Below are 13,627 nucleotides of genomic sequence, written 5' to 3' on the forward strand. Positions count from 1 at the left end.
CCCCCTACTTTCCTGTTTAAAATATAGAGTTTAAGCTATATTCGCCGTATAAGACTACCCCTTTTCCAACGTATACAAAACACAGGTAAAAATTTAAAAAAAAAAAACAGATTTGAATTTAACATGGTCCTTTTTTAAATGTAAATTCTTATGACATGCAGGTATATAGCAGGAAAACTATCGCTCATAAACATAAGGCATACAACAACATTACCATTACAGCACAGCCCCCAGTAGTATACAGCACAGCCCCGCATTAAAAAAAAACAAAAAACACTTATATACTCACCCTCCGGTGGCCCCGATGTCCGCGCGGCTCGTCTTCAGTGTTCCGCGCCGTCTTCTTTCTTCTGCTGGGCGCCGCCATTGATCTTCTCCGGCAGGCGCCTAGTATGACGCGCCGCTGCTGACGTCATACTAGGCGCCGCCCCGGGGAAAAACATGGCGGCGCCCAGCAGAAGAAAGAAGACGGCGCGGAACACTGAAGACGAGCCGCGCTGACATCGGGGCCACCGGAGGGTGAGTATGCGCCCCGATGTCTTTTTGAGGCTGCTAGCACCGATCATGGGTGTTACCGGTAAGCCTTTGCTGCAATATGCAGCAAAGACTTACCGGCTACGGAAAGGGCTCAGCCCGTGAGCCCTCTCCATGCACCAGGACCCGACCGCCGCCGTGAATACACGGGATTACCGGCGTATAAGACGACCCCAGACAAGACAGAAGATTTTTCTGTCTTCAAATGTCGTCTTATACGCCGGAATATACGATACATATCATATATATATATATATATATATATATATATATATATATATATATATATATATATATATATATATATATATATTTTTTTTTTTTTTTCATAAAGGAAAGCCAACACCACAAAAAAAGTAACACCCGGGTGGGAAACAACGGTAAAAGTTATTTATTGTTTTCCCCTCCATCACGACGGCACCAGAGAGAATTACAAAGAAAAAACAAGACTGTTAGGGGGGACAACCGAGGAGAAGACCTTGCTTCCAAAAGATAGGGAAGAGGACCCCATCACATCCAACCTATAGTGATTTAGGAAAGTGCGAAGGGTAGACCAGGTGGCAGCCTGGCAAATCTGTTCCAACGTAGCTACATCATAGGCTGAGTTTAGGGATGATAAGCCTCTAGTAGAATGGGGACGGATGCCATCACGGATGCCGGATTACGGAAGTACTTTGAAAATCCGGATGTATGGGAATGTGATAGTATGCAGCGGTCAGGCCTATAGAAGCCATGAAGCAACCGGGGAACAGTAGGTTCACGGTTGACTTCAGGGTCTCCATTTTGAATCGTAGGACAAGAAGGAACTTGTTTAGGGGCTTTAGATTCAAAATAACCCTTAGGGAACCAATTTTTTTTTTTCAAGAATAGGGATGAGTAGAAACCCTGGCCTCCATCGGCAGGATGAACGTGGCACAATACCTTCTTTTGAAGTAGAGTCCGAATTTCGGTAATCATTGCCTCTGTTTTCCCCTAGTGCAGGATTAGTGACTTTTAACCGAGAGGGTGGAGAAGTGAGAAAAACCAGTGAGATGCCCTTTTGTATTGCATGTAACACCCACTTGCTTCCTGATATCTCTGACCAGGCTTGGAAGAAATGGGTTAGTCTACCCCCTACGGAAAGCTTGGTCCCTGACACTTGGGATCTCTGGATTGATTAAATAAGAGCCCCCTGCTTCTCTGAAAGTGTCTGGAACTTTGATTCCTTTCTTTGCCTCTTCTTTAGGGCCTTGCCCTCCAAAAGGAACGAAAGTGTCTGTACAGGCTGTTTACAGGGGGAAATTACTTCACACTTTCTCCTGCTTTCTCCAACAATTCCTCTAACACATGACCAAACAACAACTTTTCGTCACATGGGATTCCACAAAGTCTATTTCTTGAGCCTACATCTCCTGGCCAGTTTTTTAGCCAGAAGGCTCTTCTGCCCGAGTTAGACAAAGCAGATGAAAGAGCAGCGAGTCTAAGCGCATCAATAGAAGTGTTTGCTAGAAAGATGGCCCCTTCTGCACATTTGAAATAGACAAGGCTAAAGCGTCTCTAGGTATTTTATTCTGGATGTCAGTTTCTAGTTGGTTTAGCCAAAATAACAGAGTGGGCCACGCATACTGCCGCAATATTAGGTTTAAAGGCTGAAGCAGCCGAGTCCCATGATCTCTTAAGGAAACTTTCCACTTTCTTATCCATGGGATCCCTAAGGGAACCCATATCATCAAAAGGAAGTGATAGCCAAAGAAAATTTGTAGATTAAGGATGCATCCACCTTAGGGGCAGAACCCCACGTACAGGAAACGTCTATTTCCTTTTGACAGATCTGGGGATGTACGATTTTTTTTTTGTCCGGTGACTCCCATTCCTTCTGTTACAGAGATGTCACAGTATCATGACAGGGAAAGGTTAGTTTACGTCTTTCTTTTAGACTCTCCTGTGTGAGAGGAAGTGGGTTAGGAATCGACAACTCTGTGGCCCTTTGAACCTCTTCCTTAACTACATTCCTAAATGACTCCATCCAAATGGAAGACTCTTCAGTTAAGATTTTTGCCAATACAACTATTAAAAGTGGCTTTATCATAACCAGTGGGAAGTTTATGACCACAGTGCATTCCCTATGATACGTCTTACAAGTCGCCTTCTTAGGCCCCTCTTCTCCCTAATATATGGAAACAACAACACCCATTAACTGTCACATTTGTCTGCCATACTGCACAGCTGATCTCAGACTCCGCCAGGAGTCAGTGGGCGTGTACATTACTTCCGGCCGGGATGCACAGCTGTGAGAAAAGAGAGTTTTTTAAAAATTGCTGAACAGATTCTATATAGGACCAACTCAGGGGGAGGCCTAGTTCTGCCGGCTCTATGGAAACCACCGCCGCGACCGATGATGATCGCCAGGTAGACGGAAGGAGGGAGGCAGCCATCCTGAAAAGCGCCGATGGACCCAATGCCCACACCGGAGGATTACACGGATGGTGTCACACAATCCTATGAAAAATAGTAAAACACCGCAGGGGCACCTTCATCACGGCGTGCCCAGGTCTCCAAGGGACAGGAAACCAAAACTGAGGAGTAGGAGAAGCCTCTTTTTATGCTCAGGTTTCCTGTCCATGGGGGGGCGTATTCCAATCTTTCTGGTAGTGCCGTCGTGATGAAGGGGAAACACATTACATGTGCCCCCATTCTGTTCTTCCAAAGTTGCATTTCAAAGTTGAACTACCTGCTTCATCAGATATAAAAAAAAAAAAAAAAAAGTGTGGTCCAATAATACATTTCTTAATGTATAAAAAGTAGTAAATAATAGGTAATGCGATAGTACTAGTTAATACAATAGCCATGCTTGCAAAGGTCATAGTATAAATACATAAAAACTCAATCATAATCAGTGCAGGCATTGATACTTACAAAAAGACAAATACAAGTGAATTAATATGACTAGGTATGAGCATAATATAATTAATTTGATAAATATATATACTCGAGTATTGCAGAGTTTTTCTGTATCCACATTTCAGACTACCCCCTAACCCCCCTGCAGGTCCACAGCTTCAACACACACACACGGGATTGGATCAAGTAATGGCCCTGTGGGGAGGGAGGGGATTGTTGGGGGGCATCATAATAGAGAGTATATTGTTATTTTTATCAGCTGGGAAGGGGGCTGGCTGGCTAGCTACATACAGGGGACTGTATGTGGATGAATTAAATTAACATTTAAAACAAGTTTCCACAGAAGGTCATAAGTATTCAAGAGTGGAAATATATATTAAATCAGTAATAATTGACATCATACATCTGTGCATTTGTTTGTTGATGTTACATATATATGTACAGATATATCAATGGGCATGTCCAATTGAATTTAACTTTTAAATGGCCCTCCGTGGTACTTAAAGTCATTTCTGGACAGGGTCAATGTTTCCTTTCTTTCCATTACTTTTAAAAGGACATCTTCTATCAAGAGAAGGCTTTAAAAATTATGCAAACGAGTCATAGGGGGATATTATATGTTTTATGCATTCATAATTTGACATTTTAACTAGTATTATCGCATTACTTATTACTTTTTATACCTTAAGGCAGGGGTAGGGAACCTATGGCTCGGGAGCCAGATGTGGCTCTTTTGTTGCATCTGGCTCTCGGACAGATCTTTAATAAATAGTGATGGGTGTTGTGTGCCTCTTAGACTGATCACTGGACACAGGCAGCGATGTTACCAGGTGTCATCGCCACCATCGTTTAAGCCTGGGTCAAAGAGAAGAGCGCGGGAGCGATGAGGAACTGGCTGCAGGGAGCGCTGGTAAGTGAACATTTTTTTTTTTTTGCTATGGCTACCCACCTACTGGGGAGGGGGGAGGCATGTGCTGTGGCTACCCACCTACTGGGGGGTGGGCATGTGCTGTGGCTACCCACCTACTGGGGGGGGGCATGTGCTGTGGCTACCCACCTACTGGGGGGGGGGCATGTGCTGTGGCTACCCACCTACTGGGAGGCATGTGGTGGGTGTCAGGATTTGGAGTAGTGAACCCCCTGGACGATGATGTAAGAAGACACCTGGTACTGGAATATAAGTGGTAACCGGTCTTCACCAGAGCCTGCCGCAAAGCAGGATGGTCTTGCTGCAGCGTGGTACCTCCAGGTCGTTCTGCGCCGCGACTTGCCAACGGTGGCGGCCAAGGTTGAGGATCACTAGGCAGTCTCGTGGTCAGGAACAGACAGACGGTCAAGGTAGGCGGCAATGATGCGAGGTCGGAGACTGGGCAAGAGGTCAGGGCTGGCAGCGAAGGAGCAGAATCGGGAACAGGTCCGGGGTTACAACGGGAGGTCAACACTTGGGAAGGAAACACTGTGGAAAGCCGGGAAGTGGGTAGTGCTATTCAACGGCACGGTGGCCCTTTAAATCTGCGCTGGCCACCCGGGACGGGTGCCACCTCCGATAGGGGCACAGGTGTGCCTGCGATCCGAGACGTAGATCGCAGGGGCACCCGTGACACTGGGACTACCCATCTACTTGGGGGCATGTGCATATTGTACAGCTCTTACTGAATAAGATTTTTAAATTTGTTGCATTCATGGCTCTCTCAGCCAAAAAGGTTCCTGACCCCTTTCCCACGAAGACAAGATTAAATATCTTAAATATACTCAGGATAACAAAATAACACATTCTCTTATGCACTATTAACAAAAATCCAGCATTTTGGATGACAACCCATAGTCTAGTAGATAAAGGCACAATAGAGATTGAGTTCAAATCCCTGTCTGGCTCGAACAAGATTTAACCTCTTGGGGCTCAGCGTCTGATATATCAGATATAGATCTGAGCCGAAGCGGGATCGGGACACACAGAGAGTGGGTTCCGATCGCGGGTGTTTAACCCGCTAAAAGGCGCGGCCAGTGCAATTTAACAAGCCTTTTGGGGGGGGGGGGGGGGTTGTAAAAAAAAAATTTATGCATTCCAGAATGATACTGTTGCAAAGTACAACATGTCCCGCAAAAAACAAGCCATCAACCAGCTCCATAGCCAAAAAAGGAAAACTGTTATGCCACTTTGAAGATGGCAAAGCAGAAATTATAGATTTTTCCCGACATTAGATTTTATTTCGCAAATTTAGTAAAATGTAAGAAAATATACAACTATGGTATCCCAGTATCGTATCGACCCATAGAATAGAGATAACATGATCATTTGGCTATACGGTGAACACAACAAAAAAATATATAAGTTCCTAAAAACTTATACCAACCCAAAAACGGTAACACTGGAAAAAGCATCTCCTCCCGCAAAATAATCCCAGCACATGGCCCCAATAACGAAAAACTGAAAATGTTATAGCCTACATGAGGAAACTAAAATCCTTGCAGCTGCAGGGCACTCCTTCCCTTCTGCGCCTTGCTGTGCGCCCATAAAACAAGTAACGGCCACATGTGGGGGGACTCTATATTTGGGAGAGATCGCATAACAAATTGTAAGGTGGGTTTTCTCTTTATCTTTTGGAAATGTGTAAATTTTAGGGCTAAATGAATGCATAAGTGACACAATTTGACCATTCTAAATTTTCTTTAACTTTTCTCCAATCTTTAACCTCTCTCCCGCAGGTCCGTAGTTTGCAGGGATGTCTTTAGCTGCGGGAGCAGGACCCTGTCTCTGGGTGTCAGAGGCACCTATAGACCCTAGGGCAGTGGTGGCAAACCTATGGCACGGGTGGCAGAGGTGGCACTCTGAGCCCTCTTTTTGGGCACCCAGGCCATCAATATAGCAATCTACATAGAACTCAAAGAATCATCCTTCAGTCCCAGGCGACTCAATAAATGCTGCTCTGAGTGATATTTTAAAGCAACACATTCTTGATTGCTTGGGACTGCAGGTAGAGGTAGAACATGTTAATAACAAATAGAAGAACAATATTCAGTTTACCCTTACTCGCAAAAAAGAATGGAAAAAAACGGCGCAAGGAGGATACAGGTTAAAAAGATCCAAAAAAATAACCAGTAAATGTTAGTACAAAACATTTGCAAAGGGGAGGATTATCTTTAGAGCTCCTCTAGGCTTCTTCCTGTTGAGGGGGACCATAGCGAGATGCTACAACATTAGTCCAAATTTGCCCTTTTTCTTTCAACTGTTTTGTTGTCCTTTAGAGGCCGATATGATTAAAAGTTGTGGTAGAACAGGTAGCAAAAATAACTACTTAAATTGCCGTGCTGGCACTTTGCAATAAATAAGTGTGTATTGGTTGTAGTTTGGGCACCCGGTCTCTAAAAGGTTTTCCATCACTGCCCTAGGGGGAAGGGAGATGTGGTTTATTACCGCTTCTCCCTTCTCCACTCAACAGAGAATTGCGCTGACTAAAGAGTTAATCAGAGCTGCTTGGTCATTAGACCCAGTACAACTCTGATCGGCACCACCAGTGACAGGTGGTGGTTTTCCTGGGGCTCCTATAGATGCCCCAGTTAAAGGAGAAAACTAGAAGAAAAAAAAAGTTAAAATGTTTTATCACCTCCAGGGGGACATACAAAGTAAAAACATACACAAAAATATTAGTAAATATTCATAAAAAAATACATTGACATTTCCCCATATAACACAGCCATAGTCGCCCTGTTTGCCCAAGACTATACATAATATATACAAAAACAAAAAGGTTGCACGCAAAATAATTTTTTTTTTTTTTTTTTATATATACTCAGGACAACACCACAACATTTTCTAATTCACTGTTATTAAATAAAATACTGAACTTCACAGATATATATAATTCCAACCTGTCTCCATCAGTCCTGGTGTACACAATTTTGGTTGTCCCTGGGTCTGACCGTAAAAAGTGTGTCATTGTGTCTTATATCATCTCATGACTCTGATCTGTCTGATCTCTCTATTTCTTTCTTTGTTAGATACTAGTAGAAGGTCCAGAAGTTAAAATAAAGTGTAGATTAGCCATTTACCTCAATAACCTAAGCACATTGTCAGAGCACAACATCTCACAGCACAGAGGAATCATGAAGAAGTCTTGTCTACTCAGACAAGACGCCCACGCTCTGGAATTTTACAATGCTCATCACTGAATTAGAAGAACAATAAAATTGAGTAAGATTGTAAAGAAAGGGGTTAAAATTATCTTTATTGTGTAATCATTACTAGGGTATTAAAATTTGAGAACTTTATTTCATGGGCAAACCCCTTTTAACTTATTGAACCATAAAAAGTAACAATGAACAGACCCGAGATGATTTCATAAAGACAATGGGGGAGAGATATCAGAAGTGTGTGACTGTTATGGATGTCTATGGCTAACAACCAGAGCTCAAATTTCATTTTCCCACAGCTGTTAAGCATAGATACCTAATTTTAACACAAAAAACTGTGAATACCTATTGTCCCTTAGTATATAGCCAGCCCTCTGCCCCCTAGTATATAGCCAGTAGCCCACGGTCCAGTCAGAAAGGGGAGGCTTTTTTATTTTTTGACACCCCACGCAGGTCTCCAGTCTTCAGCTTCCAACGCGGTCCCGTCGCATACACCATGACGTCAGCCACTTGCTTACATAATAGTGTGTGCCGATAGAGGCGCACACACTATGTCGGAAAGGTGAGTACAGAGATTTTTCATAGACTCAAGTGTAAGCTGAGTTAGGGTTTTTCAGCACATTTTTTTGTGCCAAAAAACTCATCTTATACTCTAGTATATACGGTAAATGCAGAACTTTAAAAGCAGAACTGTTATAGCTTCACATGGAAGCCAGAGACTAATGATAAATCTCCCCCAATGTTTCCTAGCCTTGGTATGAAAATACAGTAATATGGACTACTTTGATCAAGTAGTAAATACTCAAGTATAAGCCGACCTGAGTATAAGCCGAAGCCCTTAATTTTAAGCCGAGGGTGGGAAATGCATTGGTCACAGCCTGCCCCTGTGCTCCAGCGTACAGCCTGCCTGCCCACCCCCGTGCCCCAGCGTAAAGCCTGCCTGCGCCCCCCCCCGTGCCCCCGCGTATAGCCTGCCTGCGCCCCCCCCCCGTGTATAGCCTGCCTGCGGCCCCCCCGTATAGCCTGCCTGCGCGCCCCCCCCGTATAGCCTGCCTGCGCCCCCCCCGTGCCCCAGCGTATAGCCCGCCTGCCCCACCCCCCGTGCCCCAGCATATAGCCCGCCTGCCCCACCCCCCGTGCCCCAGCATATAGCCCGCCTGCCCCACCCCCCGTGCCCCAGCATATAGCCCGCCTGCCCCACCCCCCGTTCCCCAGCATATAGCCCGCCTGCCCCACCCCCCGTGCCCCAGCATATAGCCCGCTTGCCCGACCCCCGTGCCCCAGCATATAGCCTGCCTGCCCCCCCCGTGCCCAAGCATATAGCCTGCCTGCCCCCCCCGTGCCCAAGCATATAGCCTGCCTGCCCCCCCGTGCCCCAGCATATAGCCTGCCTGCCCCCCCGTGCCCCAGCATATAGCCTGCCTGCCCCCCCGTGCCCCAGCATATAGCCTGCCTGCCCCCCCGTGCCCCAGCATATAGCCTGCCTGCCCCCCGTGCCCCAGCATATAGCCTGCCTGCCCCCCGTGCCCCAGCATATAGCCTGCCTGCCCCCCGTGCCCCAGCATATAGCCTGCCTGCCCCCCGTGCCCCAGCATATAGCCTGCCTGTCCCCGTGCCCCAGCATATAGCCTGCCTGCCCCCCCTGTGCCCCAGCATATAGCCTGTCTGCCCCCCCTGTGCCCCAGCATATAGCCTGTCTGCCCCCCCTGTGCCCCAGCATATAGCCTGCCTGCCCCCCGTGCCCCAGCATATAGCCTGTCTGCCCCCCCTGTGCCCCAGCATATAGCCTGTCTGCCCCCCTGTGCCCCAGCATATAGCCTGCCTGCCCCCCCCCCCTGTGCCCCAGCATATAGCCTGCCTGCCCCCCCCCTGTGCCCCAGCATATAGCCTGCCTGCCCCCCCCCCGTGCGCCAGCATATAGCCTGCCAGCCCATGTGACCCAGTATATAGCCTGCTAGCCCCTGAACCCCATTATATAGCAAACCCCCTACCCGTTATGTAGATTATTAAAAAAAAAAAAATTCAATAACCTCACCTTTCCGGCGCCCCTGCAGGTCTTCTGTGCGATCCGTCAGTCAGCGGCAGGTCCGTGCGGCGCACAGCTCTGACGTCAGCAATACTATTGCAGCGGATGACGTCAGAGCCTGGGACCTACGGCTGACCGAAGGATCGCACAGAGTATAAGCCGAGTTTGGGGTTTTCAGCACATTAGTATACATCTGTGGTGGACCATCAGCCAAGAATGTATATGGATTTCTAGATGGTAGCTTATAATTCACCTTGATTTCAAAGCATCAGTGGGTCTTCTGCACACAAAGGTTTGTAAATTTTGCAGCTTTTCTAATCAGTGTACTGACGACATTGACACAATATTGTTTAGAACAATATTAATATTTACATAATGTACTACATAGGTTTTTGTTTATTTTTTAACCCAAAATCCCAAAAAAGTTTCACGGCCATACCTTCAAAACCTCCATTTTTAAGCCACTATCAGAAGTGGGACCATCAGGCATTTGTAGTGCTTGAACAAAAGCCTCTGTGAACTGTTGTATCACTGGCAAGATAAGAGCATGTGCCACACCCTGCAGAATAAAATACAGGCAATGTTACAAGACATAAGTAATAAACATTTAGCAGTGCTCTGTGCTGTACAACAGACAGTTAAGTCAGCGGTAATGAGTTTAGACATCAGTGGGTGCAGGTAAGGAGTCTGCAGTTAATAGTGCTGGCACTACCTTTGGCTCACGTGATTGTAGTCAGTATAGCTCTGACCCAGACATCTGCCCCCACATGGGAGCAATTCCCCCTGTAACTGAGGTGCTTGTAGATACCGACGAAGATGGAGACGAAGATGGAGACGGCTGGAGATACCACACTCGCAAATACACTAGTCACAAATGAGAGTTGACTATGAGAATTTTATTGTTTTTTCTCCCACTATTTTGAGTTTTTGAGTGATACACCGTTAAATGTTCTATGTAGTGGTTTGGGCTTTTTGCCCACTGAATTTCATGTATTCGATACATTAATGGATATGAATAAGTTTATTTGATCTTTAGTAGTAAAAACATTTCTTTCAATTCGTTGATGTATCAAAATCACCTTATGTGAACAATGACCTAGAACCTGGGGGTCATGAATTAAAACAGTTTAAAGATCAATACACACTGGTTACGTTGAAAGATCTTGGTGTATATGTGTAATGTAGAGGAGAGTCCCATCATACCTGCTACATTTGCTGTCACCAATACACATTTTTACCCTCAAAAATCACAGCTTTCTGTCCTGGACAACTTTCATTGTCTTGTTGAGAAAAATCTATGTCAATATATTACTTTGTCTGGAGTTATCTATGCCCTACAATGCCTTTGCAATTTTTTGTATATAGGCAAAACCATCCGGGAACTAAAGACCAGAATAAGAGAACATCTAAAATGACATCAAAAATTCTGAAAAAATGAAAAATGAAGCGCTGAAACAGAAAAAAAATTAAACCAAGCAACACCAATTGCAGAACATTTAAAAAAAAAAAAAAAATCATGTGTGTAGTCTGAAAGGGCTCAAAAGGACGGGACATTACCCAAATAAGTTAGGGCATTCAAGGCGGAGAGATAATATTTTTATCATTACTTAAACACTTCTTTTTATACAAATATATGTTGTCTACAAGCATTCTTACTGGCCATGATGTCTAACAATCATTGTATGTAGAATAAAACACGACCTGATCGCGTCCGCCTGTGCCCCTAGAAGAAGCCGGAGAGACCCGGTGAAACATGTCGGGACATGTCAAAATACATTCACAGGTTAGGGAATCGATACTTACTATAAGGCTCACAATAGTTAAACATGCTTGCGTACTGGCATCCTTGCCTGGTATCGCAATCTGACACAAGCTGGGAGCAGCCACAAGTGTCTGGACGTACTCACTTGCTAATTGTTACAGCTCCACTGTAGGAGCACTGCAGTGTCTAGCTTGATTTAGTATTGTAGCTCTCAGTGACCCAGCGAACATGGATGTGGAATTAGGTCCGTCAGGTCGGGGCACGGCAACCTAGCATGTTATTTGTAGATGCTTTTTCATACTACACTGACAAGGGTTAATTATCCACATAAAAGAGTTTATCCACATAAAAGGGGACCTCTATTTTGTGATCCCTGGAAAATTTAATTCAGAAGCTGTGAATGTATACTTGTGGCATAGAAACATAAATGCCTCAAAGTTTAGTAGTTTGTTTTAACAAGTAAAAAGATACAATTTTATCTGTTTGATAAAGTTTACATTTTATGCGAGACGCTACTTTTTCCCCCTTCTTCCATATTCTATTCCCTTTCTTTGTAATGATGCTACACTATAGGTGGTGACCACTGTGAGTGAGTTATGTTAGGATTAACACTATGTTAGGATTAACACCCTACAGGAGTATGAGGGGAACAGGAAAGGAGTTTCCTACCAACTGATCACCCAGAAACTTGCCTGAAGGCCTGAATGGGTGCCAAACTCCGTAATTACCTCCAGTACTACACTCAGAGGGCCCAGAGATTTCCAGATAAAGCAAGGTATTATCAGCAAATAGGTTGATACTTTCCACCCATTTTCAACACTAGATAAGCTCCGAAGTTTAACAACTAAGGCTTCTACAGCAATAGCATACGGAAGTGGAAACAGGGGGCAGCCCTGGTGGGTTTCTCTACCCAGTGAAAACTGTTCTGGCAAATGGATTCCCCTCCAGGCAGAGGCCATGGGGGAGTTATGCAACAGGCTAACCCAGGCCACAAACTCCCTAGGGTAGCCAAATTGTTCCAACACTAGCCAAAGTCAAAGTCACTCCACGGAGTTGAAGGCCTTGGCCGCTTCCAGCAAGACCCTCGACCCAGCATGGTCAAGGACCACCTGGAGATTTAGGAACACATGTTACGAGAAAGTTTTATCTGACATGAAACCGGCCTATAGCCAGGATAGAAAGTTTAACTCTACATGGCAAGACTTACGCTAAAATTTTTATATCTACCTAAATAAGGGATATGGGCTTATAGAAATGACAATAAGTGGGATTCTTCAGTGGCTTGGGGATGGCTACAAAATGTGCCTCCGTCAGAGTCTGGCAGTGAACCCGTCTCAAGAGCCTCTACATATACACTCACCAGCCACTTTATTAGTTACACCATGCTAGTAACGGGTTGGACCCCCTTTTGCCTTCAGAACTGCCTCAATTCTTCGTGGCATAGATTCAACAAGGTGCTGGAAGCATTCCTCAGAGATTTTGGTCCATATTGACATGATGGCATCACACAGTTGCCGCAGATTTGTCATCTGCACATCCATGATGCGAATCTCCCGTTCCCCCACATCCCAAAGATGCTCTATTGGATTGAGATCTGGTGACTGTGGAGGCCATTTGAGTACAGTGAACTCATTGTCATGTTCAAGAAACCAGTCTGAGATGATTCCAGCTTTATGACATGGCGCATTATCCTGCTGAAAGTAGCCATCAGATGTTGGGTACATTGTGGTCATAAAGGGATGGACATGGTCAGCAACAATACTCAGGAAGGCTGTGGCGTTGCAACGATGCTCAATTGGTACCAAGGGGCCCAAAGAGTGCCAAGAAAATATTCCCCACACCATGACACCACCACCACCAGCCTGAACCGTTGATACAAGGCAGGATGGATCCATGCTTTCATGTTGTTGACGCCAAATTCTGACCCTATCATCCGAATGTCGCAGCAGAAATAGAGACTCATCAGACCAGGCAACGTTATTCCAATCTTCTACTGTCCAATTTCGATGAGCTTGTGCAAATTGTAGCCTCCGTTTCTTGTTCTTAGATGAAAGGAGTGGCACCCGGTGTGGTCTTCTGCTGCTGTAGCCCATCTGCCTCAAAGTTCGACGTACTGTGCGTTCAAAGATGCTCTTCTGCCTACCTTGGTTGTAACGGGTGGTGATTTGAGTCACTGTTGCCTTTCTATCAGCTCGAACCAGTCTGCCCATTCTTCTCTGACCTCTGGCATCAACAAGGCATTTCCGCCCACAGAACTGCCGCTCACTGGATGTTTTTTCTTTTTCGGACCATTC

The 13,627-nt window shown here is 45.3% G+C and overlaps 1 protein-coding gene across 2 annotated transcripts in view; it reads right to left on the minus strand.

Moving 5' to 3' along the window:
• IPO9 (importin 9) overlaps positions 1-13,627 on the minus strand; it is a 56,898-nt gene that overhangs the window by 27,079 nt on the left and 16,192 nt on the right. The window contains exon 7 of one of the 2 annotated variants that reach the window (XM_072137132.1): positions 10,011-10,130. The exons of the other annotated variant lie outside the window; for it this stretch is intronic. Within the exon in view, the coding sequence (XP_071993233.1) occupies positions 10,011-10,130 (120 nt within the window). The remainder of the gene's footprint in view (positions 1-10,010; positions 10,131-13,627) is intronic. 2 annotated transcript variants of the gene reach the window in all.

This window comes from Engystomops pustulosus, chromosome 2 (assembly GCF_040894005.1).
Source record: "Engystomops pustulosus chromosome 2, aEngPut4.maternal, whole genome shotgun sequence".
Classification (NCBI taxonomy): domain Eukaryota; kingdom Metazoa; phylum Chordata; class Amphibia; order Anura; family Leptodactylidae; genus Engystomops; species Engystomops pustulosus.